Genomic DNA, 26,982 nt, shown 5'->3' with positions numbered 1-26,982 from the left:
AACTTTGCTCACTCCCTGGTTTAGACCAATAAAAGATTTCTTAGGGGGAGATTATTTTGACACTGACATTGTTCAGAATTGTCTATGCACGTTGATAAAAAAATAATAATAAAATCAGGTTTATTATCAGTTTCTGAATTCTCTGCAGACAATGGGCTCCCCTGTTTTTACTTCAGATTTTCTTTTTTATAAATTGAAGTGTAGTTGATTTACAGTGTGTGTTAGTTTCTGGTGTACAGCAAAGTGTATCAGATAGATACACTTTTCAGATTCTTTTCCACTATGGTTTATTAAAAGATATTGAATATAGTTTCCTGTGCTGTACAGTAGGACCTTGTTGTTTATCTATTTCATATATAATAGTTTGTATCTGCTAATCCCCAACTCCTAATTTATCCCTCCCCCACTTCCTTACCTCTTTGGTAACCATATGTTTGTTTTCTGTTTTGTAAATAAGTTCATTTGTATCATATTTTAGATTCCACGTATAAGTGATATAATATGATATTTGTCTTTCTCTGCTTGACTTACTTCACTTAGTATGATAATCTCTAGGTCCATCCATGTTGCTGCAAATGGCATTATTTCATTCTTTTTTATGGCTAAGTAGTATTCTATTGCATATATTCCACATCTTTATTCATTCATCTGTTGATGGACATTTATGTTGTTTCCATGCCTTAGCTATTGTAAATAGTGCTGCTATGAACATTGGGGTGCACGCATATTTTAGAATTAGAGTTTTCTCTGGATGTATGCCCAGGAGTGGGATTGCTGGATCATATGGCAACTCTAGTTTTAGTTTTAAAGGAATCTCCATAGTGGCTGCACCAGTTTACATACCCACCAACAGTGTAGGAGGGTTCTCTTTTCTCCACACCATCACCAGCATTTTTTTATCTGCAGACTTTTTGATGATGGCCATTCTGAACAGTGTGAGGTGATGCCTCACAGTAGTTTTGATCTGCATTTCTCTAATAATTAGCGATGTTGAGCATCTTTTCATGTGCCTCTTGGCCATCTATATGTCTTCTTTGGAGAAATGTTGATTTAGGTCTTCCGCTCATTTTTTGTTTGGGTTGTTTGGTTTTTTTTTATTATTGAGTTATACAAGCTGTGTGTATATTTTAGAAATTAATGGGCCTCGTTTATGATAGCACCTGGAGTGGGCTGCTCCCCTCTCCCCAGCCGTGGTATGCCACTGCTCATGTATAAGAGTTCACTGGATCTTTACTATTATCCCCATTTTGGGAGGAGTAGAGGCACAGAGAGGCCAAATAACTTGCCCAGGGTCATGCGGCTTGCAAGAGGAGGGGCTGGAATTGAATCCAGAGAGCCGTAACCATGACATTCGCTCTGTGCTAGATGACACGACAAAGCCCCAGCCTGTTGTTGCCATGAGCACTGCTACCTGGGGTTGACTCTGGCTTACCCCGGGGGCAACTCCGACTTAGCGTTGCTGCCTTGAAGTTCAGCATCACTGCTTACAAGCTGCTTGGGCTAGAGCATCCCCTCTGCGAGCCTTAGTTTACTTATCTGCAAAATGGGTATTTACAAAGTCCCCAACTCATTTGGGGTTTTTGGAGGATCAAGTTTATTTGTGTACTTCGCACAGTGCCTGGCACAGTGAGTGATCAATAAATTTTAGCTGTGGTTTTGATGAGACTGGGTGCCCAGACCCAGAAGCTGGGCCTAGGAGAAATGGCATTGTTTTTTGTGGAGAAGGGAAGTCCAAGAGAGTGGGGGTGGGGATGGTTTGAGAGAGTTCAATGCACAGAGTGAGTTCTCCATGCATGTTTGTTTGTTTGTTTGTTTTGGAGGCCCCGCTGGGATTCTCCATGCACGTTTGCATGCAAATTGCATATACAAAATAAACCTAATGAAAGGTAAGAAATGACTTCCTTTCCAATCCTTCTTTAAACTGTCTGATTCTATCAAGAAGCACTCAAATTGGGTGCTGTTGTGTCTTTTAACACATTTTTGCTAAGTTTTTAAGCGTCACCTAATCCAGAACCTTCCACAGGCAACAGTAGCTGTCTAGAATATAATAACATTGTTTATTTTCTTTTGCATCTGTTTTAGGCACCTGATACTTAAAAAAAAAACAAAACCTGGTGTTGTAATGTTTCCTTTTAAGACACATTTTAATTAATTAATTAATTATTTTTTTTGGCTGTGTTGGGTCTTCATTTCTGTACGAGGGTTTTCTCTAGTTGCGGCAAGTGGGGGCCACTCTTCATCGCGGTGCGTGGGCCGCTCACTATCGCGGCCTCTCTTGTTGCGGAGCACAGGCTCCAGACGCGCAGGCTCAGTAGTTGTGGCGCACGGGCTTTGTTGCTCCACGGCATGTGGGATCTTCCCAGACCAGGGCTCGAACCCATGTTCCCTGTATTGGCAGGCAGATTCTCAACCACTGCGCTACCAGGGAAACCCTAAGATACATTTGTTGAAGAAAGTTTAGTACCATCTTCAGCATTATTACGTATTTGGCTTTTTTTCTTCAATAAATTTATTTTTGAAAGACACTTAGTAACACGATGGTAAATTAGACCAGTATCAGATGCCCCAATTAGAAGGTAATTGTAAAAGCAATGTAACATGAAAATAAATGTTACTAGGGACTTCCCTGGCGGTCCAGTGGTTAAGACTCAGAGCTTCCACTGCAGGGGGCACGGGTTCAATCCCTGGTCCTTCTGGGAACTAAGATCCCACATGCTACACTGCGCCACCAAAAAAAAAAAAAAAAGTTACTAAATTCTGTTGAGGGTTTTGGTGATCTTTTAAGTATACTCTAACTTGGAGATTCTATTGGTGATCTGAGATTTCTACAGTGTTCTTCCTGCAGCAGGGAGGACATTTGGGGATTAACCATGCTCCCAGGGAGAAGAATCAGGGCGCGGTTCTTTCTTAACACTTTCTCAGCCCGTTCCACCTCGCTCATGCGTGGACGGGGTTGTCCCCTACCTGGTGGGCTTCTCCATATATACATACACAACGTGGCCCACGACTCTTATCGAACTACACTCCTGGTCAGATTTTCCCTGGGATTAAACATCAACCCCAATGTTTAACCTGGCAGGGGCTTCATTTTATATAACCTTTAGATCCATCGTCCCATTTTGCAGATGGAGAACCAGAGTCTCAGAGGGGAGGAGTGACTCTGTGATGTCCCAGCCAAGTCGATTGCTGAGCTGGGGCTAGGACTTCGACCTCCTGGCACCCAGTCCAGAAAGCAATTGCACACAAAATGGGCAAGTTTTGAATTGATTAGAGACGATGCAGATATCCCAACTCGGCTGAGAGCAGATGCATTTCTTTTGAGACCCATGGCGCACACTGAATTGTGGGGTTTGCTCCACAGATGGATTTGGAGCCACTTCAGTGGTGGGGGGGGATTGATTTCCTGGCTAGAGGTATATCGGTGATCAAAATACACAGGTCCCTGCTCCCTGGTGTAAACAGATAACGTAGATAGATAAACAGAATTCCCTCCCATCAAAGGGGTTGTACTGGGTGTGACTGGGATGGGGGGGTGACTTTGGCTGGGGTGGTCAGGGCAGCTACTTAGAGAGGTGACCACCAGGCTTGGGTTTCATCGCAGCTTTGAGGGGTGTTAGGGGTTGAATTGTATCCCCCAGGCCCAAATTCATATGTTGGAGTCCTAACCCCCAGGGCCTCAGAATGTGACTGTATTTGGAGTTGGGGGTTTTCAAAGAGGTAATCGAGTTAAATGAGGTCACTAGGGTGAGCTCTAATCCATAAGACTGAGGTACTTGTAAAAAGGGGACATTTGGACACAGAGATACAGGGACAAGATGGCATCTAAAAGGCAAGGAGAGGGGCTTCCTTGGTGGTGCAGTGGTTAAGGATCTGCCTGCCAATGCAGGGGACACAGGTTCGACCCCTGGTCCGGGAAGATCCCACATGCCCTGGAGCAACTAAGCCCGTGCGCCACAACTACTAAGCCTGCGCTCTAGAGCCCGCGAGCCACAACTACTGAAGCCCACACTCCTAGAGCCTGTGCTCCGCAACAAGAGAAGCCACCCCACTGAGAAGCCTGCGCACTGCAGTGAAGAGTAGCCCCCTGCTCACCATAACTAGAGAAAGCCTGCGCGCAGCAACGAGGACACAACGCAGCCAATAAATAAATAATAAATTCTTTAAAAAAAATAATATAAAAGGCAAGGAGAGAGGCCTCAGAAGGAACCAGCTCTGCTGACACCTTGATCTTGGACTACCAGCCTCTGGAACTGGGAGAGAATACATTTCTATTGTTCCAGGCCCCCAGTCTGTGGGACTTTGTTTCAGCAGCTACAGCAAACACATTCAGAAGGTGAGGGATGGAGGGCCAGGACGAATTCAGGCTCTGGGGACCCCGAAATGCCTCCCCCACCCGAACCTTAAGGACTCCCTCCCAGAAGACCCAGGGGTGGAGCCAGAGGAGACAAGGTCTCCTCGCCCACAAGGGGAAGGAAGCTGAGTTGACCACATCCACAGCCGTAGGAGGCCTCCTTTTCCTGGTGAGAGGGTCAGCTCTGACCCTTGGACCCACCAGCCATAAAACAATCACCGAGATGAGGTGAGATGAGATGGTGGTGAGACATGGGGGGAGGACTGGGCAGAGGGGTGTGGATTGCGAGATGGCAGGGGCGCTGATCCCGTTTGCTGGTCTAGACTCAGGACCCTCACGGGGTACTGTCCCAGAGGCCACCTGGTCTCCTGAAGCTGGGGGACCCCCTTCCTATGGTTGGCTCAGGGCTAGACCCCGACACCAAGCTTGGAGAACCGGATCCCTGACCCAAGGGACCTCCCAGCTCTTTCCACAAACACATTCCCTCCAGCCCCACGCAGAAACTTCTAGAACCATCACAGGACTGACATCAGCCTTCTCATCCTGGAACAAGACACCACCCTGCCCTCAACTCTCCAGGATCTTTCTGCCGAGGCCTCCCTGACCCAACCCCTCCCATCTCTCTTTCCTGCTTTATTCTTCTATACCTGGTCTCTCCCAATTTATTTATTTTTTAAATTTCTAATTGAAGTATAATTGATTTACAATGTTGTGTTTCTCTTCAATTTATTTATTTACTTGCTTATGCACAACTGATTTTACTTAGCATCTTCCCCACCTCAGAACATCAGCTCCACGGGGGCGGGGCATGGGGAATAATTGGTTATGTTCTCTGCTGCGTCCCAATGCCTGGCACACAGCAGGCACTCAAGAAGTAGTGGTCACTGGGACTTCCTTGGTGGTGCAGTGGTTAAGAATCCACCTGCTAATGTAGGGGACACGGGTTCGAGCCCTGGTCCTGGAAGATCCCACATGCCACGGAGCAACTAAGCCCGTGCGCCACAACTACTGAGCCTGCGCTCTAGAGCCCGTGAGCCACAACTACTGAGCCCGTGAACCACAACTACTGAGGCCGCGTGCCTAGAGTAGTCCCTGCTCGCCGCAACTAGAGACAGCCCGCACGCAGCAACGAAGACCCAACGCAGCCAAAAATAAATAAATAAGTAAATAAACTATTAAAAAAAAAAAGTAGTGGTCACAAGAATGAATGAATGGGACTTCCCTGGTGGCGCAGTGGTTGAGAGTCTGCCTGCCGATGCAGGGGACACGGGTTCGTGCCCCAGTCCGGGAAGATCCCACATGCCGCAGAGCAGCTAGGCCCGTGAGCCATGGCCGCTGAGCCTGCGCGTCCGGAGCCTGTGCTCCGCAGCGGGAGAGGCCATAACAGTGATAGGCCCGCGTACCGCAAAAAAAAAAAAAAAAAAAGAATGAATGAATGAATTCCTGGACATAACGTCCTTCATGCTTTAGGAAGGGCAGAGGGAGTCTCCCACCCCCAGACAAAGTCTCGCCTCTCATGGTATTGGGAGACCCTGGTTCAAACTTCCTGTCTTCAGTCACCCCTGAGTGCCAGGAACCCCTTGGACTGGGAAGCCTGGAGGATTAGGTGCTAATCAGTTGGCATTGCCCAAGAGCCCGATCAGAGTCCCCCTGTCCCCAGCCCCTGGCCTGCCTCAGCCACACCCATGTCACAAGGGTTTTACTCACTGCCTGGCCTGGCCGTACCCCAAGGGAGAGTCCCGGAGAAAGAGGAGGAGAAAGAGGGGGAGGAGGGGGAAGGGAAGGGGGCAGCAGCTGCTCCCAGACCCCTTCACCTCTTTCCCCCAAAACTGACCTAAAGGAAGAAGTAGAAAGGACCCTCTGGCAAGCAGCCAAAAGAATGTGGAGGTGACATGGTGATGAGGGACATGTCCCCATCTGGGGCAGGGGACCTGGGCGTTGTCTCAATGGTGGCTGACTCATGGAGTGGCCATGGTGAATCATAACCCCTTATTAGCCCCTCTGTCCTCCTGTGCAGAATGGGGACTGTCATTAGGGCCAGACTTGTGCTGAGGCCAAAGGGCTGAGGGGACCGGAAAATGACAAACGGACGTCTGCCCTTTGAGCGCCTCGGAACCTGAGCCTGGCGTGTTTCTTACAGATTCATATACTAGTGATAATAGTAATAACCCTAAAAATGGCCAGAGTTTGAGACCTGGCTGTGTGGGCGTCCCTTCTGAGTACTCCACATGGAGTTCTTGGGTCGAACCCCCAAGAACTCGGTGAAGCAGGGTCTTTATCCCCCATTTTACAGATAAAGAAAATGAGTCAAGAGGAGCAAAGTTATTTGTCCACGGTTAAAGTGGCAGAGGCAGGATTCGAACCCAGGCCCTGCTCTACCCCAGCCGGTTCCATGGAGATATCATTCTCACTTTAAAGTTTTTAGCAGTTACATCAGAAAAGTACAAAGCAAAATGAAGTTTCGTATTAATAATAAATTTTTGTCAATCTAACTGATTGAATTCATAAACCCGAACTGTTATCATTTCAACGTGCAGTCAATGCCACATTTATGAACGCGGTATTTCACTTTTTTTCATGCTAAGTCTTGGATATCCAATGTGTATTTCACACGTACAACCCATCTCAATGTGGATGCTCAGTTTTTTTTGGGTTTTTTTGTGTTTTTTTTTTTGCGGTACGCGGGCCTCATCACTGTTGTGGCCTCTCCCGTTGCGGAGCACAGGCTCCGGACACGCAGGCTCAGCGGCCATGGCTCACAGGCCCAGCTGCTCCGTGGCATGTGGGATCTTCCCAGACCGGGGCACAAACCCATGTCCCCTGCATTGGCAGGCGGACTCTCAACCACTGTGCCACCAGGGAAGCCCGGATGCTCAGTTTTCATCAGAAATCCTCGATCTGTATTTATAGAGTTCAGAAAATTTACAGTAAAAATGTAGAGTCACATACGCAACTTGTTCCATATATACTCAAAAGTTGTCTGTTAAATGAATTAAGTATCAATTTTTAAAATTTAAATGAATAGAAATTAAATAAAAGTTAAAATCCAATTCCTCAGTCACACTTTTTATACTTCAAGCACTCAGTAACCACATGTGAACTTAATCCTGCTATTGGGCTGAGCAAGTCTAATCCACAGAACCTGTGGATTACAGGAAACGTTTTCTGAAAAGGGCCAGATAGTAAATATTTTCAGCTTTTTGGGCCAAAGTGTCTCTGTCAAGATTATGCAACTGTGTGACAGCAACTGTAAACAATATGTAAACTAGTGGGAGTGACCATGTGCCAACAAAGTTTTATTTATAAAAACAAGCAAGGGGCCAGAATTGGCCCACAGACTGTAGTTTGTCAGCCATGCACTAAACTCCATGATTATATTTATACATGTTCAGTTGTTCCTTCTACAAATATTGATTGGGCAGCTACTGCGTACCAGGCACAGTTCCAGGCACTAGGGATACTGCACACAGTAGGTCTTGTCCTAATGATTGTCCCTATTTTGCAGGTGAATTCTAGCTAGAGACTTTATGGTACTCCACCCCACAACCTTTCCTCTCTCTGACTTGCTAAGCACCTGGATCAATGTTGATGTATAGAAGGAGTAAAAGACACTTTTGTAGAGTGAAATAATGAATGAATATTGACATTCCCTAGGATGTGTCCCTCTGCCTGGCACAGAATAGACACTCCATAAATGTTTGTTGAATGAATGTACGCTGTGATAAATGAACAAAATATATAGTGTCGGGTGACAGTAAGTTTCTATGAAGAAACATAAATCGAGATGGGGATGGAGACTGGTTTTAAAGAAGGTGGTCATGGAGAGCTTCATGGAGGAGTTGAATTCGAGCAGCCATTTAAAGGTGAAAGGAGCCAGCTACAGGGAGATCTAGGAAAGGGGATAGGACAGCAAGTGCAGAGGCCCTGAGGGAGGACCGTGCCTGGTGACATGAGTCCAGTGTGGAGGCAGAGAGAGGAAAGGCAGTGGAAGATGGTGCAGAGGTAAAGAGGGAGAGGGCTTTTTGAGTTCTAATAAGGAAAGCAGACTATGGGGGCGAGCATGGAAGCCAGGAGGAGGAGGAGAAGGGGGAGAATGCACTGGTCCAGCCCAGTGAGGATGGGGCTGAACCAGGACAGTAGAAATGGAGCAGGCAAAGAATGAACGTATTTTGAAGGCAGAGCTGTCAAGACTTGCTGATGGATTGTAATAAACATGTGCAAAGCCCACTGGAATATAAACAGAAACACAAGAGTGTGGGAGCTGAGGGAAGGAGGAGGGTAACAGATACACAGGAAGTAGTGAGAGCCAAAAAATAATGCCACGGAATTCAGAACAGTGGTTACCTCCATGGGGGGAGGGGTAACTCCTGAAAAGGGATTTCTGGAGTTCTGGAATATTCTTTTTTTTTTTTGGCTGTGCCATGCGGCATGTGGGATCTTAGTTCCCCGGCCAGGGGTCGAACCTGTGCCCCCTGCAATGGAAGCCCAGAGTCTTAACCACTGGACTGCCAGGGAAGTCCAAAAATTATATATATTTTTAATTTAAAAAATTTACACATGGTCTTGGTGCAAACCAATGCTAATAGCATGCCATCAGATTAGAGTATAAGAGATTCAATTATGAGCATTTGACAGCCAAAAAGTAAGGGGGAAGGAAAGCAATGATATGTGAATAGGCGAGGACCATTTTGGCAAATTCAGAACTGGCCAGACATTCTTGAGTATCCACCATTCCCTGAGCAGTGTCAAGGGAGATGAACAGACCTGCCTTCAACCTTCAAGGGACTCAGTCTAGTTTTGAAAAGACAATACAGACAGGCAGGACCAATCAACAAATACCTAAGGAGAGTGTGTTAAGTGCTAATCTCTATAATCTACATTCAAATGTGAAGTTTGGGGCGGGGGTGGGGGTGGGGGGCTGGGGGGTCGGGGAGAGAGCTCTGTGGACAGGATTAATCAAGGAAAGTAAATAGTTTTTTTTGTTTGTTTGTTTTGTTGTTTGTTCAGTGCAAGGGTCAGAAACTCCAGCTCAGAAATTTTAAACCAAAAAGGGAAGTCACTGGCTCACATCACTGCCATGTTTCTGAAGCCAAGGAGTGGATTTCAGGTATGGCTGAGTCCAGGACTTCAGACTATGTTGTCAGAGATCGATTGCTCTCTGTCTGCTCTGCTGTATTCTGGGTGGGCTTTATTCTCAGATAGCTTCTCCCATCATGGGGTAATGATGGCCAACAGCCCCAAATCTACACTCCTACAGCTCAGCACCCCTCGAGTGCTATAGAGTGGAAAGGGGAGTTTTGGAGTGAAGTGACTTCCCAGGGTCTAACGTAATATCTGTGAAGAGTGAAGGTAGAGTTCACACACGTGTCCATCTGTCTCCAAACCCTGCGTTCTTCTTAGCCACTGAATCATACTACCTCCTATGGAACTGTCCCCAAGCTGCAGAGAAAATGGTTAGCATTTTCTCAATTTTAAGAGTTTTCTCATTTGAATTTTTTTCAGTCTTTTCTGACTTTTAACTACCACTTGTCTGAGCTAGAATCTAGTACAGTATGCAATCTCCAGTCAGTAAAGATTCAGGAAGCAGTTTCTATGTGCCCTAAACTAAATGCTGGGATTTTATAGATAGGAAACGTGTATGTTTAAGGGTGTGAGACTGAATATCATAATTTCATGGTGTTTCACATAGAACCCAGTGGCTTTTGAACATCTTACCACTTGAGTACATCTGAAACCCACAGAGGGAAGTTATTTGCCCTGGGCAAAAAGATAAGAGCTAATATAGATCTGGGTTACAGTTCCTTGAAGAAATGTAAATGTTTCCAAGAAAAATAATATATTCACCCAAAATCAGTCATTCACATTTTACCTAGGTCTAGTTATATCTAAGTAACATCTGAGAGGGGTGATTTTTGCCCTGGGGAAAAATGCTAAGAACAAATCTTTGAGTTATAATGCCTTAAGGCTCCATAAGAAAATGTAAATGCTCCCAAGAAAAGAAATATATGTGCCTGATATCAGTCATTCACACTGCAGTTGGAATTAGCTCAAAGTGCTTTGAGCACATTTTCCCTGAGGTAACTTTAGAGATGGAAAGGAAGAGGGATCTGTGAGAAAAGCATGGGTATAGGGAAACTGCCTCCTGGCAGGACTTGGCTGGCAATTATTGATATGGTGGTGTTCACATCAGAATAAAGCAATAATGATGAAAGGGAGGCATCACCTTATTTAAGCAATGTTACAGGCAAGGCAGTGGGAATGCTGGACTTTGGGGACCCAGGTGGATCAATTTACTTTTGTAGAAGGGGCAGCTCCTAAACACTAACTCTAATACAAGGTGAGCTTGTATTAGAAAACTTGGGAAACTATGGAAAAGGTATGTTTTGCATTTTATTTGTATTGTTTTTTTTTTTTTTTTTTTTGAGGTACGCGGGCCTCTCACTGCTGTGGCCTCTCCCATTGCGGAGCACAGGCTCCGGACGCGCAGGCTCAGCGGCCATGGCTCAGGGGCCTAGCCGCTCCGCGGCATGTGGGATCTTCCTGGACCAGGGCACGAACCCGTGTCCCCTGCATCGGCAGGCGGACTCTCGACCACTGTGCCACCAGGGAAGCCCCAGACTCTATTAATCAATCCCCTATTGACAGATATTTGGTTGTTTCTAATGTTTTCCTAAACGCATTATGTACGTGGTTGTTCATTATGTATTTAGTATGCTTTTTATTGAGGTAGAATTAATTTACAGTAATGATGCACAGGTCTTAGGTGTGTTCAATTGGCTGAGTTTTGACATTTCTAGACAATCATGTAACCACCATTAAAAATAAGATATGGAATATTTTCTCCCCCCTAGAAAGTTCCTTCATGCCCCTGTCCACTCAATTGCCCACTCTACTTCAGGCAACCACTTTCTGTCACCAAGAATTACTTTTGCCTCTTCTCTGAGTGTCATATAAATGGGATCCTACAGTATTCTTTTGTGTCTGGCTTCTTTTATCACAATGCATTTGAGATTCATCCATGTTGTTGAATGTATCCGTAATTTATTCCTTTTTATGGCTGAGTATTATTGTGTTGTATGGATATACCAGTTTGTTTATCCACTCCACTATTGTTGGGTATTTGAGTTGTTTACAGTTCAGGACAATTATGAATCAGGCTGCTGTGAACATTCATGTACAAGTCTTTCTGTGAACATATATTTACATTTCTCTTAGATAAATACCCAGGAATAAAATTACTAAATGCATGTTTAACTTTATAAGATATTTCCCAGTTGTCCAAAGTTTCCCCAAGTGGTTGGACCCTTTTGGTTCCCACAAACAGTGGGTGAGAGTTCCAGTTGCCCCAGATTTTCCGCCAACAACTGATGTCTTTTGTATTGCGGTCTAGTGGGTATCTTTAAACGTTTTCATATATCAGAAATGGTTCAGTATGAATCAAGTGCAACTTAAAAACAAAACTCACACCTATGCAATTATGTTTAAGAAATGCTACAAACTCTGTCCCTTCCAAGGGTGTTACAGAGTGTTGTAAGGGCTCTGACAAGTTCCGCAAAGCTGTTTATTAACACCGTATTCCTCAATCAACACAGCATCCTCTTGTGTTATGTGTCATACTTTTTAAATAATTAATTAATTAATTTTTGGCTGCATTGGGTCTTCATTGCTGCACGCGGGCTTTTCTCTAGTTGTGGCGAGTGGGGACCGCTCTTCGTTGCGGTGCGCGGGCTTCTCATTGCGGTGGCTTCTCTTCTTGCAGAGCACAGCCTCTAGGCGTGTAGGCTTTAGTAGGTGTGGTGCAGGCTCAGTAGTTGTGGCGCATGGGCTTTGTTGCTCCACGGCATGTGGGATCTTCCCGGACCAGGGCTCGAACCCGTGTCCCCTGCATTGGCAGGTGGATTCTTAACCACTGCGCCACCAGGGAAGTCCCATGTTTCGTGCTTAAACACATTGGTGGAATCTATTTTGGGAATTTTACCTTAGATTCCAACTTAGCATCGCTTTGAAGCATGTGGTCATGTCCAGTAAATTAGGTCATATGATTCCAAGGGCATCAGAAAGTCCTCTTGTCCCTCAAATGCTTATCTTTATCCTACCTTTTCAGACGTCTCTTCATTAGGACATATAAAAGCCTTCCAAAGCCCATGATTATAAAATTACAAAAAAGTACAAATATCCTGGGGAGGTGGACTATGGGGTCTAAATCTACATGAAGGTGTAAATGAGTAATACCAGATCCATGATTCTGGCAGGTTTTGATAAGAAGAGGAGGAAGAGTTCTATGTCAAGGGCACCAGGGCTCCTCAGAGTCATAAATGGGAGTGAGGGGGAGGCAGAGACAAGCCCAGAAGTCAAACTTCACCTACTTTCTACACCTGCTGAGACTGCCCTGGAAAGGAGCCTCCACAGCAAAGGCTGAATAAATATTATGCCTAGGATCACTAAAGCCAAACCAAACCAAACAAACCCCTTAAAAAATCCAACACACACACACAAATCCAACACAGAGTGGTTAAAAAGGAAATAAGAGATGCAGAGGTCAAGAGTGAGATAACGTCCCCCATCCAGAGGGGGACAGTTACCGTAATGCAGGGATTCTCCTGCCAGGCATTGTTGACATCCGGGCCAGGCTTTCTCTGTGTGGGGCCGTTCCAGGCATTGTGAGGTGTGGAGCAGCATTTCTGACCCTCACTCATTCCACTCCTGGAGCATCCCCAGTTGTGACAACCACAGATGTTATTGTCAGATAAGAGAACCACTCTGGCGCAGCACATAATAGGTCGTCCTTAAGTTTTTGATGCATGAATAAATAATGGCTGGTCCAGGGAGAAATGTACACCAGGATGTGAATTTCTTGAGAGCAAGGAGGGTGTCTGAGTTACTGTGTAAACCTAGCACCTACCATCGTGCCTGGCACACAGAAGGTTCGTCATCCATTCACTAATCTCCAACAGCTTCCTGCTGTATTTTGTATAAACCAAACTCCTTGCCACAGACTGCAAGGCCCTACACGACCTGCCCCGTCCCCTCCCTGCCCTCCCCTCCTCCCTCTCTCACTCTGCTCCATCCACATGGACCTCCTGGCTGTTCCTCCAACACGCCAGGCCCCATCCTGCCCCAGGACCTTTGCACATGCTGTTCCTTGGCCTGAAACACCCTTCCACTAGATCTCCCAGTGGCTGGCTCTTTCTCATCATTCAGGGCTGTATTTAAATGACACTTCTTTTTTTTTAATTTTTTGGCCATGCCACATGGCATGTGAGATCTTAGTTCCCCGACCAGCGATTGAACCCGCGTCCCCTGCATTGGAAGCGTGGAGTCTTAACCGCTGGACCACCAGCAAAGTCCCTAAATGTCACCTTCTAAAAAGAAGCCTTTGCCAGCCCTCTGTTGCCCTTTACATGATGACATTTAGTTTCTTGGTAGCATTTGCCCATTTGTCAGTTTTCTGGTGTGTTTATGCATTTATGATCTAGCTCATCCACTGCCTTATCCCCAGGGCCTTAAATAGTGCTTGGCACACAGAAGGTGCCCAATGAGTAAGAGCTGACTGAGCACCTCCTGTGTGCCAGGCACTTCCTAGACACTGGGGACCCAGCTGAGAACAAAAGAGCCTCTATCTTAGCCCCGAAGTCACTCACGTGAAGAGGCAGGGGAGGAATGAGGGAAGAATACAGGGAAGTAAACAAGAAAATTTCAAATAGTGAGGATTTCAGTGAAACCAGTGATGTGATAAAGAGGTACAGGGTGAGGGCTCCTCTCTGGTGAGGGGTCAGAGACGGCCTCTCAGCTGTCTGGGCTGAGATCCACAGATAGAAAACATTCCCGAATATGTGAACGCAGCGATAGATTCGGGGTGGCGGGGATAGGAGTTCCAGGCAGAGGGAACAGCTAGTGCAAAGGCTCTGAGGAGGGAATAAGTTTGGCTCAATGAATATTTATTGAGAATAAATGAATGATAGAAGATTCTAGAAGGAATCGATTGCTCTGGTTTGGGCGTGGAGAGCTTGCTTGCGGGCAGGGGGTTGGGGGTTGCCAGCTCCAATGAGGGAAGGGGGCTCCTGGCAGAGGGAAAGGCTCTAGCGGAGGCCTGGGCAGTTCTTGGTTCTGTTCTGAGAGTGGACAAGACCCAGACAAGGGCCCTGAGCTCTCCTGGAGCCGACATCCAGGGACTATGATGAGAAACAGTACCTGAAAGTAGGGGAGAGGTCATGCGAGAGCCGAGGCTCCCCAGACTTTGGCCTTTGCCCACTGCCGGCTGGAAAAGCACGAAACATCTGAGATAACGGTCTTCCCTCCCCTCTCCCTAGCCTGCCCCCGTGTCACTGGCCCTTAACCCTGTCTGTCTTGCCTGTTCCCCAATCAGCACCTGGGGGTGGGCTAGGAGCGCCCCAGGACTATTTCAGCATCTTTTAGGGGTGGTGACAGAGCCACAGAGAAGAGCCGGGCTGAGCCTGGGAGCCCTGGTGGTGGGGTGAGCCCCCAGCTCGCAGCAGACGCAGAAGTGGCTGGAGAAGGAGCTGGCCGGGCTCATGAATGGGGATTTAGCAGTTGGAAAGGTGAGCCCTGCACGGGTCTCCAGGTGAGGGAGGGTTTATGCCAGGAACCTTCCCAAGCTCCCAGGGCTGTCAGGAACCTCACACCCCATTTTATAGATGAGGAAACTAAGGCCCAGAGGGAGAATGCAACGACCAAAATTGTGTCTCCATTCCGGGGCTGCTCCTGGTCTTTCTTCCTGGTTCCCCCGCCTTCCAGAAGGGGGGAATTTGGGCAGCATGGGAGTGCAAGAGAGGGCTAGCTCCATTGGCGGATCATCCCCACGGGGGCATCTGTCTACCACTTTTTAAAGAAATTGGCTGTCAGGCCCCAGGAGTCTCTGGGCTGGCCCCCAAACACAGATTTGGAGACAGAAGTCCAACAAGCAGGAGCAGCAGGCCCGACCTTGGGGCTGGAGCTGGGATAGAACTGGAGCAGGATGGACCTCAGGGTGGTGTGCAGACGGGTGGTGGGGAGGAGAAGGGCTGCGTGACCCTCACAAATGTCCCCTCCTTGCCCCAGATGGCTTCCTCCACTAGTCTCACGTGCCCTATCGACAGCCTGGAACTCTTGGATCTCCTGTTTGACCGGCAGGACGGCATCCTGAGACACATAGAGCTGGGCGAGGACTGGGGCCACGTTGAGGACCAGGTGATAACCCGCTGCATTTACCCCAGGGCCAGAGCCAGGACCCCACTCAGCTCTGTGTATTTATTGCTCATGTGTGAGATTTTAGCAAAGCACGTTATTGTATGGAACCTCTCAGCGACCCTAAGGGGCAGATGACATCACCTCCTTCTTATAGGTGGGGAAAAGCGAGGCCCAGAGAGGGGTGGTAACTTGTCCTGGGTCACACACACAGCAGTTTGGAGTTGGGTCCAGACTTAAACTTGGGGCCTGTGCCTCGACACTGTTGGATGTTGTTCCCGTGCTACATGACTGTGTTCAGGCTCCAACAACGCTGGGGGCAAGGAGCATTAGCTCTTTCCATCTTACAGAAAGGACACGTGAGGCCCAGAGAGGGTCAGTGGCTTGCCCAGAGACACACAGCTACCAAACCAAAACATAGGCCTCCTAATTCCCACCGTCCCTCTCCGTCCCAACAGGTCCTGCCAGGCCCGAACTCTGATGATTTCCTCAACTCCATCCTGGGTTCTGGAGAATCAGTGCCCAGCTCCCCGACCTGGTCTCCTGCGGCCAGTGACAGTGGCATCTCAGAAGATCTGCCCTCCGACCCCCAGGACACCCCTCCACACAGTGGGATGGCTGCCACCCCGGCCAGCTGCCATAGTGCCGAGTCTGGCAAGGGGCCCTGCCCCTCCTACCATCCTGGCCCTGCCTGCCCCACCAGGAACCTTGGGCCAGTGGCCCAAGGGCTTGAGGCTTCCGTGGCCATAGACCTGGGTGAGTCCTGTGTCTTTGTCAACTACCCTCACCTTCTCCCAGGCACTGTACACGCAAACCCACCTTTTGAGATGGGTATTGGGATGCTGTCATGGGCCCGTTTTCCAGGTGGTTAAGAAATGAGTCAGAGCCGCAAAGGTGGGCTGCGCCCCTGGCAGACTGGTTCCTGCCCCAAGCATCATGCTGGCAACCTCATTTTTGTACCTTCTGTGCCTGGATCATAGTAGATGCTCAATGAAAGTGTGTGAGGTCACGGGATCCCAGGCCTTGGGGTGTTCCCCCTGGACCTGGAAAAAGGCCTGATGCAGAAGCCACCGCCAACAGGGCATCCTTTGTCTCTTGAGCATTGCGGTGGTATGGGAACGCTTATTTGTCCCTTTGGAGACTTGACAAAACTAAGGCTCAGAGAGGTTTAGTCCCTTACCCAAGGTCACACAGCTCCACCTAGTCGGGATTAGAGCAAAGGGCTATTTGACTCTGAAGTCTGTGCTCTCCAGAGCAGCTCACCTACAGTGTGCCAGGTACCTGGTGGAAGGGAACCACAGGTGAATCAGACCTGGTCCTTTCACCGAGGGAGAGATAAGGCCAAGCCAGCGGCAGATCTAGCCTATAATCCTGGGCAATAACAGCTGCTCCCTCCTGGGTTGACAGTGGGTCCCTGACAATGTCCTGATGAATCTGGGTTCCCATCTTATGGTGGAGGGGAGACTGAGGCACCAGGTCTTGGGGCCCCAAGCTGTGCTACAAATCCCTAGCACATTGGGGTCAATGCTGGGAGCTTTGCTGGAGGAGGGAAGTAGAAGCTGGGAGCTCAGGGGCCACCCGCCTGACTCCCTCCCTGTCTCTGTCCCCATCTGCCCTGTCAGAAATGTGGAGCCCAGGCCTGTACGCCGAGGAGCAGGCTGAGCTGGCCAGCTCACCCCCACACTGCAACCTCACAGTGAAAGACCTCCTCCTCTCTGGCAGTGGCGGGGACCTGGTGAGCAGTCCCCACCCGCCCCCTGGAGCATCAGAGTTGGGAGGGCGCTGGGGTTCATGGGGCCCCAATACCCCCATTTTGGAGACTGGAAGACAGTCACAGACAGGTGCTGATAGTTGTCCAAGGTAAGTCCAAGTCACTTACTCTGACTTACATCCAGAGTAAGTCAGTGGGTCCCAGTCCTGAGTTCTCTGTCTCCTGGGCTGGGGTACTTTCTACTATAGTAGTAGTATTAAAAAAAAAAAAAGGCTGAAACTTACCAAGCATCTACTATAGACCAGGTACTCTTCTAAATGCTCTTAATGTATCATCTTTAATTAACAGCAACCCTGAAAACTGGGGCTCTTATCTTAATTCTGCGTTTGAGGAAATGGGCACAGAGAGGTCCAGTAACTTGACCTAAGTCACACAGCTGCTGCAGGCTCAATCCCTGGGCTGGCCCATTGGGCCTATTGTGCCCATTGCACACTGACCGAGGGCTGTCTATCTTGCCCTGGGGTTCTACTACAGGTAAACTAGACCTGAGAACCCAATTAGTACCTCCATTTCGCAGATGAGAAAGTCAACGCCCAGAGAGGTTAAGCCACAAACCCAAAGTCACACAGCAAGCAAGTGGCCGAGTCAGGATTTGAACTCTAGTTTGCCTGATGCCCAAAGTTGTCCTGACAACCTCTAAGAAAGAGCAGAACACCCCTCTTGACTTGAGAGATGCACAGTGAGCACCAGCTGTGTGCTCAGCCTCTGGGGACCTCATGGTCAAAAGGGGACAACTGACTGCTCATGGAAGTGTACCCATAAGGGAGAGAGGCTGGAGGGGCATTGCAGGTCCAGGAAGGCTTCCTGGAGGGGGCAGAACTTCAGCAGGTCTTGAAAGATAGGAAAGGTGAATGACTGCTCTGGAAATACTAACTGGCTTTTGTAAATGTGTCAAGTTTAATACTGTTGTTCTGTGTGTGAACAACGTTGGGAAGTGGAAGACCTTATCCCCATTTGGCAGATGAACATGCTAAGGCTTGGATCCTGGAGAGAAAATGGTTGGGCTGATCCATGGCCTGGAATTCTAGGGAGTGGAGAGTTTGATCCAACGAATGCCAGGCTGCCCCAATCTCCACCTTTATTCCTGAGCCTCCCATTCCATGGTGTGACATTCCTAAGACTTGGTTCTCTGATGACACGATTCTTTCATTTTCAATGGTTCTATTTCATAATTTAAATTTAATTAAAAAAATTTTTGAATAGACAAATGCATTCACGTAGTCCAAGTTCCAAAGGTACAAACAAGTAAACAGGGAGAAACAATCCTCACCCCCATTTCCTGGAGGCTCACTTAACCTGTGTGTTGGATTTTCCCTTTGCTGTTGCAGACTGCACTGCAAGGAATGTTCACAGCCCAGAGAAGTGCCTGGCATGTAGTAGGTGCTAAATACATAGCTGTCTAATGACTACTTGTGAAACAAATGAAAAACTTGTATCTGAAGAGCAATTCCTGGAAGTGGAATTGCTGGGTCAGAGGGCCGTGTGCTGGTTCTTTGGAGCCCTAGTGCCAGTGGGGACTCTACAGCAGATGGATCGATTGTTTCTCAGACCTGACGCCTCTTTCATTTCCCAGAGGCAGTCACTCTCTCTGCCCTCAAAGCAATTTTTCTGGTTTCCCCACAGCAACATCACCTGGCAGCCCCCAACCTGTTGCGCCTTGGGACCGGGCACGGCCAGGAGCTGGTGCTGACAGAGGATGAGAAGAAGCTGTTGGCCAAAGAAGGCATCACTCTGCCCACCCAGCTGCCCCTCACCAAGGTGAGTCAGTGGGACTCCTGGCTCTGGAGCTCACCCCCTTTCCTGCAGCTACTTGCCCATGAGTCTCACCTTTGGGTCTCCCACACTAGAATGTTAGGACGTGTCTGTCACCAGAGCCAGAAGAATCATCCTCAAAGCCACCGCAGTGGGGGCTTTCTAGCTGGCCGCAGTCTCCACCCAGCCTATTCACTCAATATCAGTATCTGAGTTTGCTTTTGCATTTGGAAGACCTCTCTTAGTCTTGATAACTGGCCCCGGGAAAGGCGCTGTTCCCACAGATGGCCAGAAGATGGCGGGATTGCACCAGTGCACAAAATCCAGTTGCTAATACGGAACTGGGTTTGGGAGCTGGGAAGACCTTCAGGACCCAGGACCCCCCTAGAGATTCTGCAAGAATTTCGGGGCAGAAAATCTGGTCTTCAAGTCATCATGGGTCTGCCCTCAAGTCCCTGAGCCTGGGATGGCTCCCTTGGGAGGATAATGGGGTGAAGTTGTGGGGTCTGGACAAGAGAGCGGACCCTGCAGACTGCCTCAGTCTGCTCCCCATGTCACTCTGCAGTATGAGGAGCGAGTGCTGAAAAAAATCCGCCGGAAAATTCGGAACAAACAGTCAGCCCAAGAAAGCCGGAAGAAGAAGAAGGAATATATTGATGGCCTGGAAACTCGGTAAGGCTGGGGTCCTGGGACACCACACTTAAGTGGGAAACTGAGGCCTGAGAGAGGGATGCAATGGAGCTAAGGTCACGGTTTTCAGGATCTGACAAAATTAGAGTTGTTTCTTTCTCTGAGAGAGACGATTTTTCATGTGAATTGCAAGGATGGAAAAATGCCTAGTAAGGTGGTACAGGGCTCAGGTTTGAGGCCCCTTAATCCCCTAGAAGATGTTATGCCAAGAAGGGAGAAGGTATCATCCATCTTGTCGTGGCTCTTTGCCTGAAGATGGGACACTTAGTTCCCTTGCTGAGCATCACTGATGCTCAGAGCTGTCATGGCTTCCTTCGGTGGGGGAGAAGAAAGGCAGAATTTCCTCAACTTAAGAACTGTGCACCGGGGACTTCCCTGTTGGCGCAGTGGTTAAGAATCAAGAATCCACCTGCCAATGCAGGAGACACAGGTTCAAGCCCTGGTCCAGGAAGATCCCATATGCCACGGAGCAACTAAGCCCGTGAACCACAACTACTGAGCCTGCGCTCTAGAGCTCGTGAGCCACAACTGTGGAGCCCGTGGGCCACAACTACTGAAGCCCATGCACCTAGAGCCCGTGCTCCGCAACAAAAGAAGCCACTATGATGAGAAACCTGTGCACCACAATGAAGAGTAGCCCCCACTTGACACAACTCAAGAAAACCCATGCGCAGCAACAAAGACACAATGCAACCAAAAATAAATAAATAAATTAAAAAAAAAAAGAACTGTGCAACCCAGGACTTCCCTGGTAGTCCAGTGGTTAAGACTCCATGTTCCCAATGCAGGGGGCCCAGGTTCGATCCCTGGTCAGGGAACTAGATCCCACATGCCACAACTAAGATCCACGTGCCGCGACTAAGACCTGGTGCAGCCAAATAAATAAATATTAAAAAAAAAAAAAAAGAAAAAGAACTGTGCGCCCCAATCTCATCCAATCGCCTCTCTCAACTCATTTAGGCTACTGAGGGACAGGCTCCTCTTTATTCTTTAATAGAAACATAAAAACTTAGCTTGCTCACTTTTTAAACCAAAAGTGATTTAATTAAATGTTACAGATTTGGGTTTTCTATTTATTTTCTAGTCAATTCTGAGATGTCATATTCTTCTGGAAAGTTGTCCATTTCAAATTTACTGACATAAAATTGTTCATAGTTCTCTCCTATTATTTTTTAAGTTCTGAATAATTTATAGTTATGCCCTTTTAAATTACTCATGTTGTGTATTTGTGCCTTCTCGTTTTTTATCTTGGTCAGTCTTGCCAGAAGTTTGTCTGTTTTATTATTCTTTTCAAAGAATGAATTTCTGGCTTTTCCTCCCACCCAGTTGTCTTTTTGTATTCTAGTTCTTTATTTCTACTCTTAGCTTTATTGTGTCTTTAGTTGTGTTTTGTTTTGCTTTTGGTGGGGAAGATCTATTCTGTTGTTCTTTTGCTAATTGTTAAATGTGTATATTGAGCTGGTTAGCTGTAATAAGGTTATACATTTTGGGGGACTTCCCTGGCAGTCCAGTGGTTAAGACTCCATGCTTCCACTGCAGCAGGGCACAGGTTTGATCCCTGGTCAGAGAACTAAGATACCGCATGCTGAGGGGCCAAAAAAAAAAGGTTATACATTTTCCTCTCAGCACTGCTTTAGCTGCATCTCACACATTTTGATTTGTACCATTGTCATTACCATTTGGTCCCTAGGTCTTTCTTAATTTACACAGTGGATTCTTCTTTATCCCATGAGTTATTTAGAAGGAGGGCCTTTTAGTGGGAGAATTTATTCTCTTCCCTGGTTGTGATATGAGGACTAGCATATCCCCATGTCATGATTTGAGTGTTTTGGGGTTTTTTTAAGATTTTTTGATGTGGACCATTTTTAAAGTTTTTATTGAATTTACTACAATATTGCTTCTGTTTTATGTTTTGGTTTTGGTTTTTTTGTTTTTTGTTTTTGCTGCAAGGCATGTGGGATCCTAGCTCCCAACCAGGGATTGAACCCACATCCCCTGCAGTGGAAGGTGAAGTCTTAACCACTGGACCACCAGGGAAGTCCCATTATTTGAGTGTTTTAATTCTACATCTGAGTGGTCTGGGCCAAGACAGCATTAACAGATGGATGCAGATGGGAAAGGTGGGGTTCCCAGACCGGACCCCAAAACCCTAGATGGAATGATCACATTGTCTTGTTCCTCAAATGTACTCTGCTAAGCCCCTAATCAACTTTACTTCATGTCAGTCCCCAACTGCTCTATGAACTAGGTAACTGTATCTCCACTTTATAGATGAGGGGACTGAGGCCAGACAGCAGAGCACCTCAAGGTCACAGGGAGGGTGAAGATTGTAACTTGGGTCTCCTTGGACTCAGTTGCCATGCTGCTGCATCTTCTCAAAGCATCACTGCCTGAGTTTGGTGGTCCATTTCCAATCCTGGGGGCTCAGATCGGAAGAAAGCCCACACGCCAATGCAAAGATGGTACCTAGAAGCCAGGCAGAACTGGGTTTAAATTCTGGCCTTGTTACAGACTTGCCAGGGTGACTTTGGATGAATGACTTCCCCTCTCTGGGCTTCGGTTCCCTGCCTGTACAGTGGGGCCTCACAAAGAGATGTTAGTTTGACCTGTTGGTGACAGGCATATTCTGAATGTCACTGTGATGTTGCCCCTGCAGGATGTCAGCCTGCACTGCCCAGAACCAGGAACTTCAGAGGAAGGTCTTACATCTTGAGAAGCAGAACCTGTGAGTATTGGTCAAAGTGGGGCAGAGAACAGGGGGAGCTGACCCCAGAGTCCCTTGCAGGAGAGGCAGACATGGGGTGACAGGCTGTGTGACAGCAGGGCAGAGCAGGGGGTAAGGGCTCCACCTAGAAAGGGGGAAGGCTGCAGAGAGAAGGGGTTTTGGACTTGGGCCCTTGAAGGATGTATAAGAGTTCACTAGGGCTTCCCTGGTGGCGCAGTGGTTGAGAGTCCGCCTGCCGATGCAGGGGACACGAGTTCGTGCCCCAGTCTGGGAAGATCCCACATGCCGCGGAGCGGCTGGGCCCGTGAGCCATGGCCGCTGAGCCTGCGCGTCCGGAGCCTGCGCGTCCGGAGCCTGTGCTCCGCAACGGGAGAGGCCACAGCAGTGAGAGGCCCGCGTACCACAAAAAAAAAAAAAAAAAAAAAAGAGTTCACTAAAGGGAAGATGCTGCCGGTAGAGGAAATGGCATATGAACGGCTAAAGGCTAGGAGTATGGTGTGCCAGATAACTGCAGGTGATTCCATCTGTGGGTGCATTTACTTAGTCAATTTTTTGGGGGGTGTCATGGATGATGCCATTACAGGTGTTTGTGAAATAGCTTGTGTTAACACTTTAGTTGTGATGGGAGGAGGTGGTATTTCCTCCCCTCATCGTGGTCAACCTCCCGATTCACATTTTGAACTGTTGGATGTCTGCTCTGGTGGCAGAGAGGACTTTGTTGCATTCATTCAGCTTTGGGGAAGAAGTGTATGCCTCTGTCAAGTTGTTGGGTGTTTTTTAAACCTTAAATCTTTTATCCCCCTGCATATATACATTCATCTTGTCACAAGGTCAGTGTTGCCTCCATAACTGAGTTAATACAGGCTAAATTTCCATCTTCTGTGATGTCCTGTTTGAAGTTTAAACAGCTTGATCTATTTTTTAAAAACCTATCAGCATATTCTTCATGTTGTGTGGACAGTGCTTGCTGCCTTATTCTTTCATAGAATCGTCTGTTTGAAAATAGTGAGGGATTGATTCTTTTTTCTAATAAATTTATTTGTTTATTTGTTTATTTATTTATTTTTGGCTGAGCTGGGTCTTCGTTGCTGCACGTGAGCTTTCTCTAGTTGCGGTGAGTGGAGGCTACTCTTCGTTGCGGTGTGCAGGCTTCTCATTGCAGTGGTTTCTCTTGTTGTGGAGCATGGGCTCTAGGCGCACGGGCTTCAGTAGTTATGGCACGTGGGCTCAGTAGTTGTGGTTTGTGGGCTCTAGAGCGCAGGCTCGGTAGTTGTGGTGCACAGGCTTAGTTGCTCCATGGCATGTGGGATCTTCCCGGATCGGGGCTCGAACTCGTGTCCCCTGCATTGGCAGGTGGATTCTTAACCACTGAGCCACCAGGGAATTGATTGATTCTTATGGTGGTATTTAGAAGGGAATTTTAGTTCTTTTCTTTCTGTGCTATAATGTAGCTATGTTTAAACTTTCCAACCAGGTGATATATTTTCTACTAACCTGTTTTTAACCTGAGGAAAATTCTTGAGCCATTGTTTCCAAATAGCTTCCACTGAGTATTTGCTACACTGGCATACTTCTAGATCAAACTGTATGGCCCTACTTACTCAATTTTTATTTAGCATCTACTCTGTGCCAGGCATAGTTCTGGACACTGGGACCCAAACAGTGAACAAAACAGACCCAGCCCCTCCACTTAAAGACTCACAGTCTCCTGAGAAACAGACTCAAGACAAACAAAAATATATGAAAGATCATTCAAATAGTGATAGCCACTGGGAAGAAAACTAAACTAGGGAGAAGGGGCTAGGGAGTGAGGGGGTGCCATTTTAGGCAGGGAGGTCAGACAAAGTGACATTTGAGATGAGACCCAACAGCTAAGAAAGAAGCAGCTACAAAAAGACCTGTGGGGGGTGGGGTGGGGAAACAGTGTCCTTGGTACAGAGACAACAGCCTGTGCAAAGGCCCTGGGGCAGAAATGCTTGTGCGTAGGAGGAACAGTGAGGGACTGTGTGTCTGGAGCAGAGTGAGGGAGAGGGAGAGAGGAAGGGGGGGAGGGCAGGGAGGGGACGGGACTGGCTGTGCCAGGCCTTGTGGGCCTTGGGGAGGACTTGGGCTTTTACCTCCGAGGGAGATGGGAGCTCTGGGAGGGTTGGAAGAAGTAGACTCACATTTGAAAAAGTGTGGAGCATGAACTCTAGAGGCGGCAGGAGAAGCTTGGGGGGACCAGAGGCTGGGGCCGGTGTCCAGGCGAGCAATAATGGCAACCTGGATGGAGAAGGTGGGGTGGCAGAGAAGTGGGTGAGATGTTCAGTGGAGATTTATTGAGGGAGCTTCTGGGACTTTTAAGAGCAGTGGGGCCTTGAAGGATGGACGGGATTCAGACCTCAGCCAGGCTGGGGGACCCCAGGAATCACAGGGAGGCAGGTCAAGGCTATGTAGGGATCAACCAAGTCTTCCCGTTTCCACTAAGGTCCCTCTTGGAGCAGCTGAAGAAACTCCAGGCCATCGTGGTCCAGTCCACCAGCAAGTCGGCTCAGACGGGCACCTGCATAGCGGTGAGTCCTGACCCCCAGCTCCAAGGGGCTCATCAGCCTTGGCAGAGGGTCCTGTGGGGGAGGTGAGTGTGAGTAGGAGGACGGACGGCCCTGAGCCCCAGCTCATGCACGCTCCAGTCTTCTGGGCCTCAGTTTCCCTGCCTATGACACGAGTGTACTCAGGGGAGGGGGAGGGATGGGGTGACCCTGCCCCCATCTCCACCAGGTCCTGCTCTTCTCTTTCGCCCTCATCATCCTCCCCTCCATCAGCCCTTTCGCCTCCAACAAAGCCGAGAGCCCCGGAGACTTCGTGCCTGTACGAGGTAGGTGGACCAGGGGATTGCTCCTCCCTCAAAAACCCTCTGGGCTGCCCCGTGGGCGCACTCCCCTTGGATCCCCAGCCCCCATACTGGGCCACTGGGGGAGGGGGAGGAGGCCCCCTTGCAACTGCTTCCTGAGGCTGGGGGCTAAAAGAAAGAAGGGACCCAGCCCCCCAGGCCATCCCTCACGACCCCCCAACCCTTGCTCAGTTTTCTCCAGAACTTTGCACAACGATGCCGCATCCCGTGTGGCTCCCAACACCGTGCCAGGCTCCGAAACCCCAGGACATGGGCCCAAGGCTGTCACACTTCAGGAAGGGTCTCCAAGCAGCCCTCAGGGGGAATGGGGATCCCGGGACCCGCCGGCTCCGGACAACTCGACGGAGGATCTGGACAACGGGACCCTGGTCCAGGGCAACTCGATGAAGGAGCTGGACCAGGCCACCCTCCTAGACTGTGCCCGGCCTGAACAAGCACTCGGCCCAGGGCTCGTGGGGCTGGAGGTAGCAGGCGGGGAGCTGTGAGCACCACGGGTACGTGCCCCCAGGCCCCTCTAGTCAGGGGTGCTTCAGTGGGTGCTGCAGTGGACAGAGACAAGCACAGGGATCCGAGGTGAGGGAGAGACCCCGGCGATGGTGTCAGGATGGAGACGCACAGACTCACAGCTACAGACCCAGGGACCCAGGCCCATGCAGAAACTGATGCTCAGACACAGACCATAAGGCCACAAAGCCTGAGAAATACACATACAGACCCAGGGGCAGAAGGAAACAGGAAGACACACACACAGACTGATCCACAGACCCAGAGAGATAGGCATACACCAGGCCTCGGTAACTCCCCACTCAGGGACTCCTTCCTGCCCCCTGGAACACAGGGAGGAGGAAGCAGCCAAGTCTGCTGGGACCCTGGCCCTGGAGCACGGGCTGAGCTCTGAACTTTGGGGCCGCCACGGCTCACAGCCATTCCCTTTTTCTAAGACTGCTACAGTCCTTAATAAAGTATTTTGAGAGAACACGGCTGGCATGGAGGTGGAGTTGGGTGGGGGCTGAATTAGAGTCTGGGGCTCTCCAACCCACAGAAGGAGGGACTGGGCCAGCCTAGGATAGAGGAGTGAGGCAGGGGGTCCCTTGACCCCCAGGCTGGAGCGGTGACCAGGGAGGTGCCGCGGCGTCTTCAGCACCTTGGAGAGCGGCGACGGGCCGAGAGCAGGGCGCAGCAGGAGGGCGAGGTAGCTCTGGCCTGCACCCCCCCACACCCGCGACCCTTCCAGGGTATTCACGGAAGGTCTGCAGCAGTTGCCTTCCTGGGGGGCCGGGCTGCCCACCCTTCTCGTTTTATGGATGAGGACACTGAGGCGTCGGGAATGAAGGGACCTGCCCAAGGTCACAGCTGGGGAGGACTGACCCCAGCTGCACCTGCGCTCTTCCTTTAACGCGTCACCCTGGCCCTGCCCACCTTGCACAGGTGCCCGGGGGTTGCAATTGAGATCCAAAAACGCGGCCTCTCTCCTCAAGGGGCTCACAGCCTAGTAGCAGAGAGCACATAATAAAGAATCCCACAAGTCAGAATTACAAACTGAGGACTCAGCAAATATCAGCGGCTGGTAAGGCCCTCCTTCGCCCCCAGGCCTGGATTGCACGCCCAGGCACACATCC

At 48.8% G+C, this 26,982-nt stretch overlaps 1 protein-coding gene across 5 annotated transcripts in view; it reads left to right on the top strand.

The window, feature by feature from the left end:
* The window catches only part of CREB3L3 (cAMP responsive element binding protein 3 like 3), a 40,144-nt gene extending 13,805 nt beyond the window's left edge, over positions 1-26,339 (top strand). For 3 of the 5 annotated variants that reach the window (XM_081232811.1, XM_081232812.1, XM_081232813.1), the window contains 10 exons: positions 14,768-14,910; positions 15,410-15,538; positions 15,994-16,291; positions 17,158-17,270; positions 18,930-19,064; positions 19,624-19,730; positions 22,405-22,473; positions 24,941-25,025; positions 25,231-25,327; positions 25,535-26,339. In XM_081232811.1, the coding sequence (XP_081088937.1) occupies positions 14,884-14,910; positions 15,410-15,538; positions 15,994-16,291; positions 17,158-17,270; positions 18,930-19,064; positions 19,624-19,730; positions 22,405-22,473; positions 24,941-25,025; positions 25,231-25,327; positions 25,535-25,848 (1,374 nt within the window). In that variant the 5' untranslated portion in view covers positions 14,768-14,883 and the 3' untranslated portion in view covers positions 25,849-26,339. The remainder of the gene's footprint in view (positions 1-14,767; positions 14,911-15,409; positions 15,539-15,993; positions 16,292-17,157; positions 17,271-18,929; positions 19,065-19,623; positions 19,731-22,404; positions 22,474-24,940; positions 25,026-25,230; positions 25,328-25,534) is intronic. The other 2 variants (XM_081232815.1, XM_081232814.1) reach the window with 2 other exon arrangements.
* Positions 26,340-26,982: the final 643 nt, after the last annotated feature.

This window comes from Mesoplodon bidens (assembly GCF_964165515.1).
Source record: "Mesoplodon bidens genome assembly, chromosome: 4".
Classification (NCBI taxonomy): Eukaryota; Metazoa; Chordata; class Mammalia; order Artiodactyla; family Ziphiidae; genus Mesoplodon; species Mesoplodon bidens.
The sequence above is the reverse complement of the archived record's forward strand: the minus strand, read 5'-3'. Positions and strand labels throughout refer to the sequence as shown.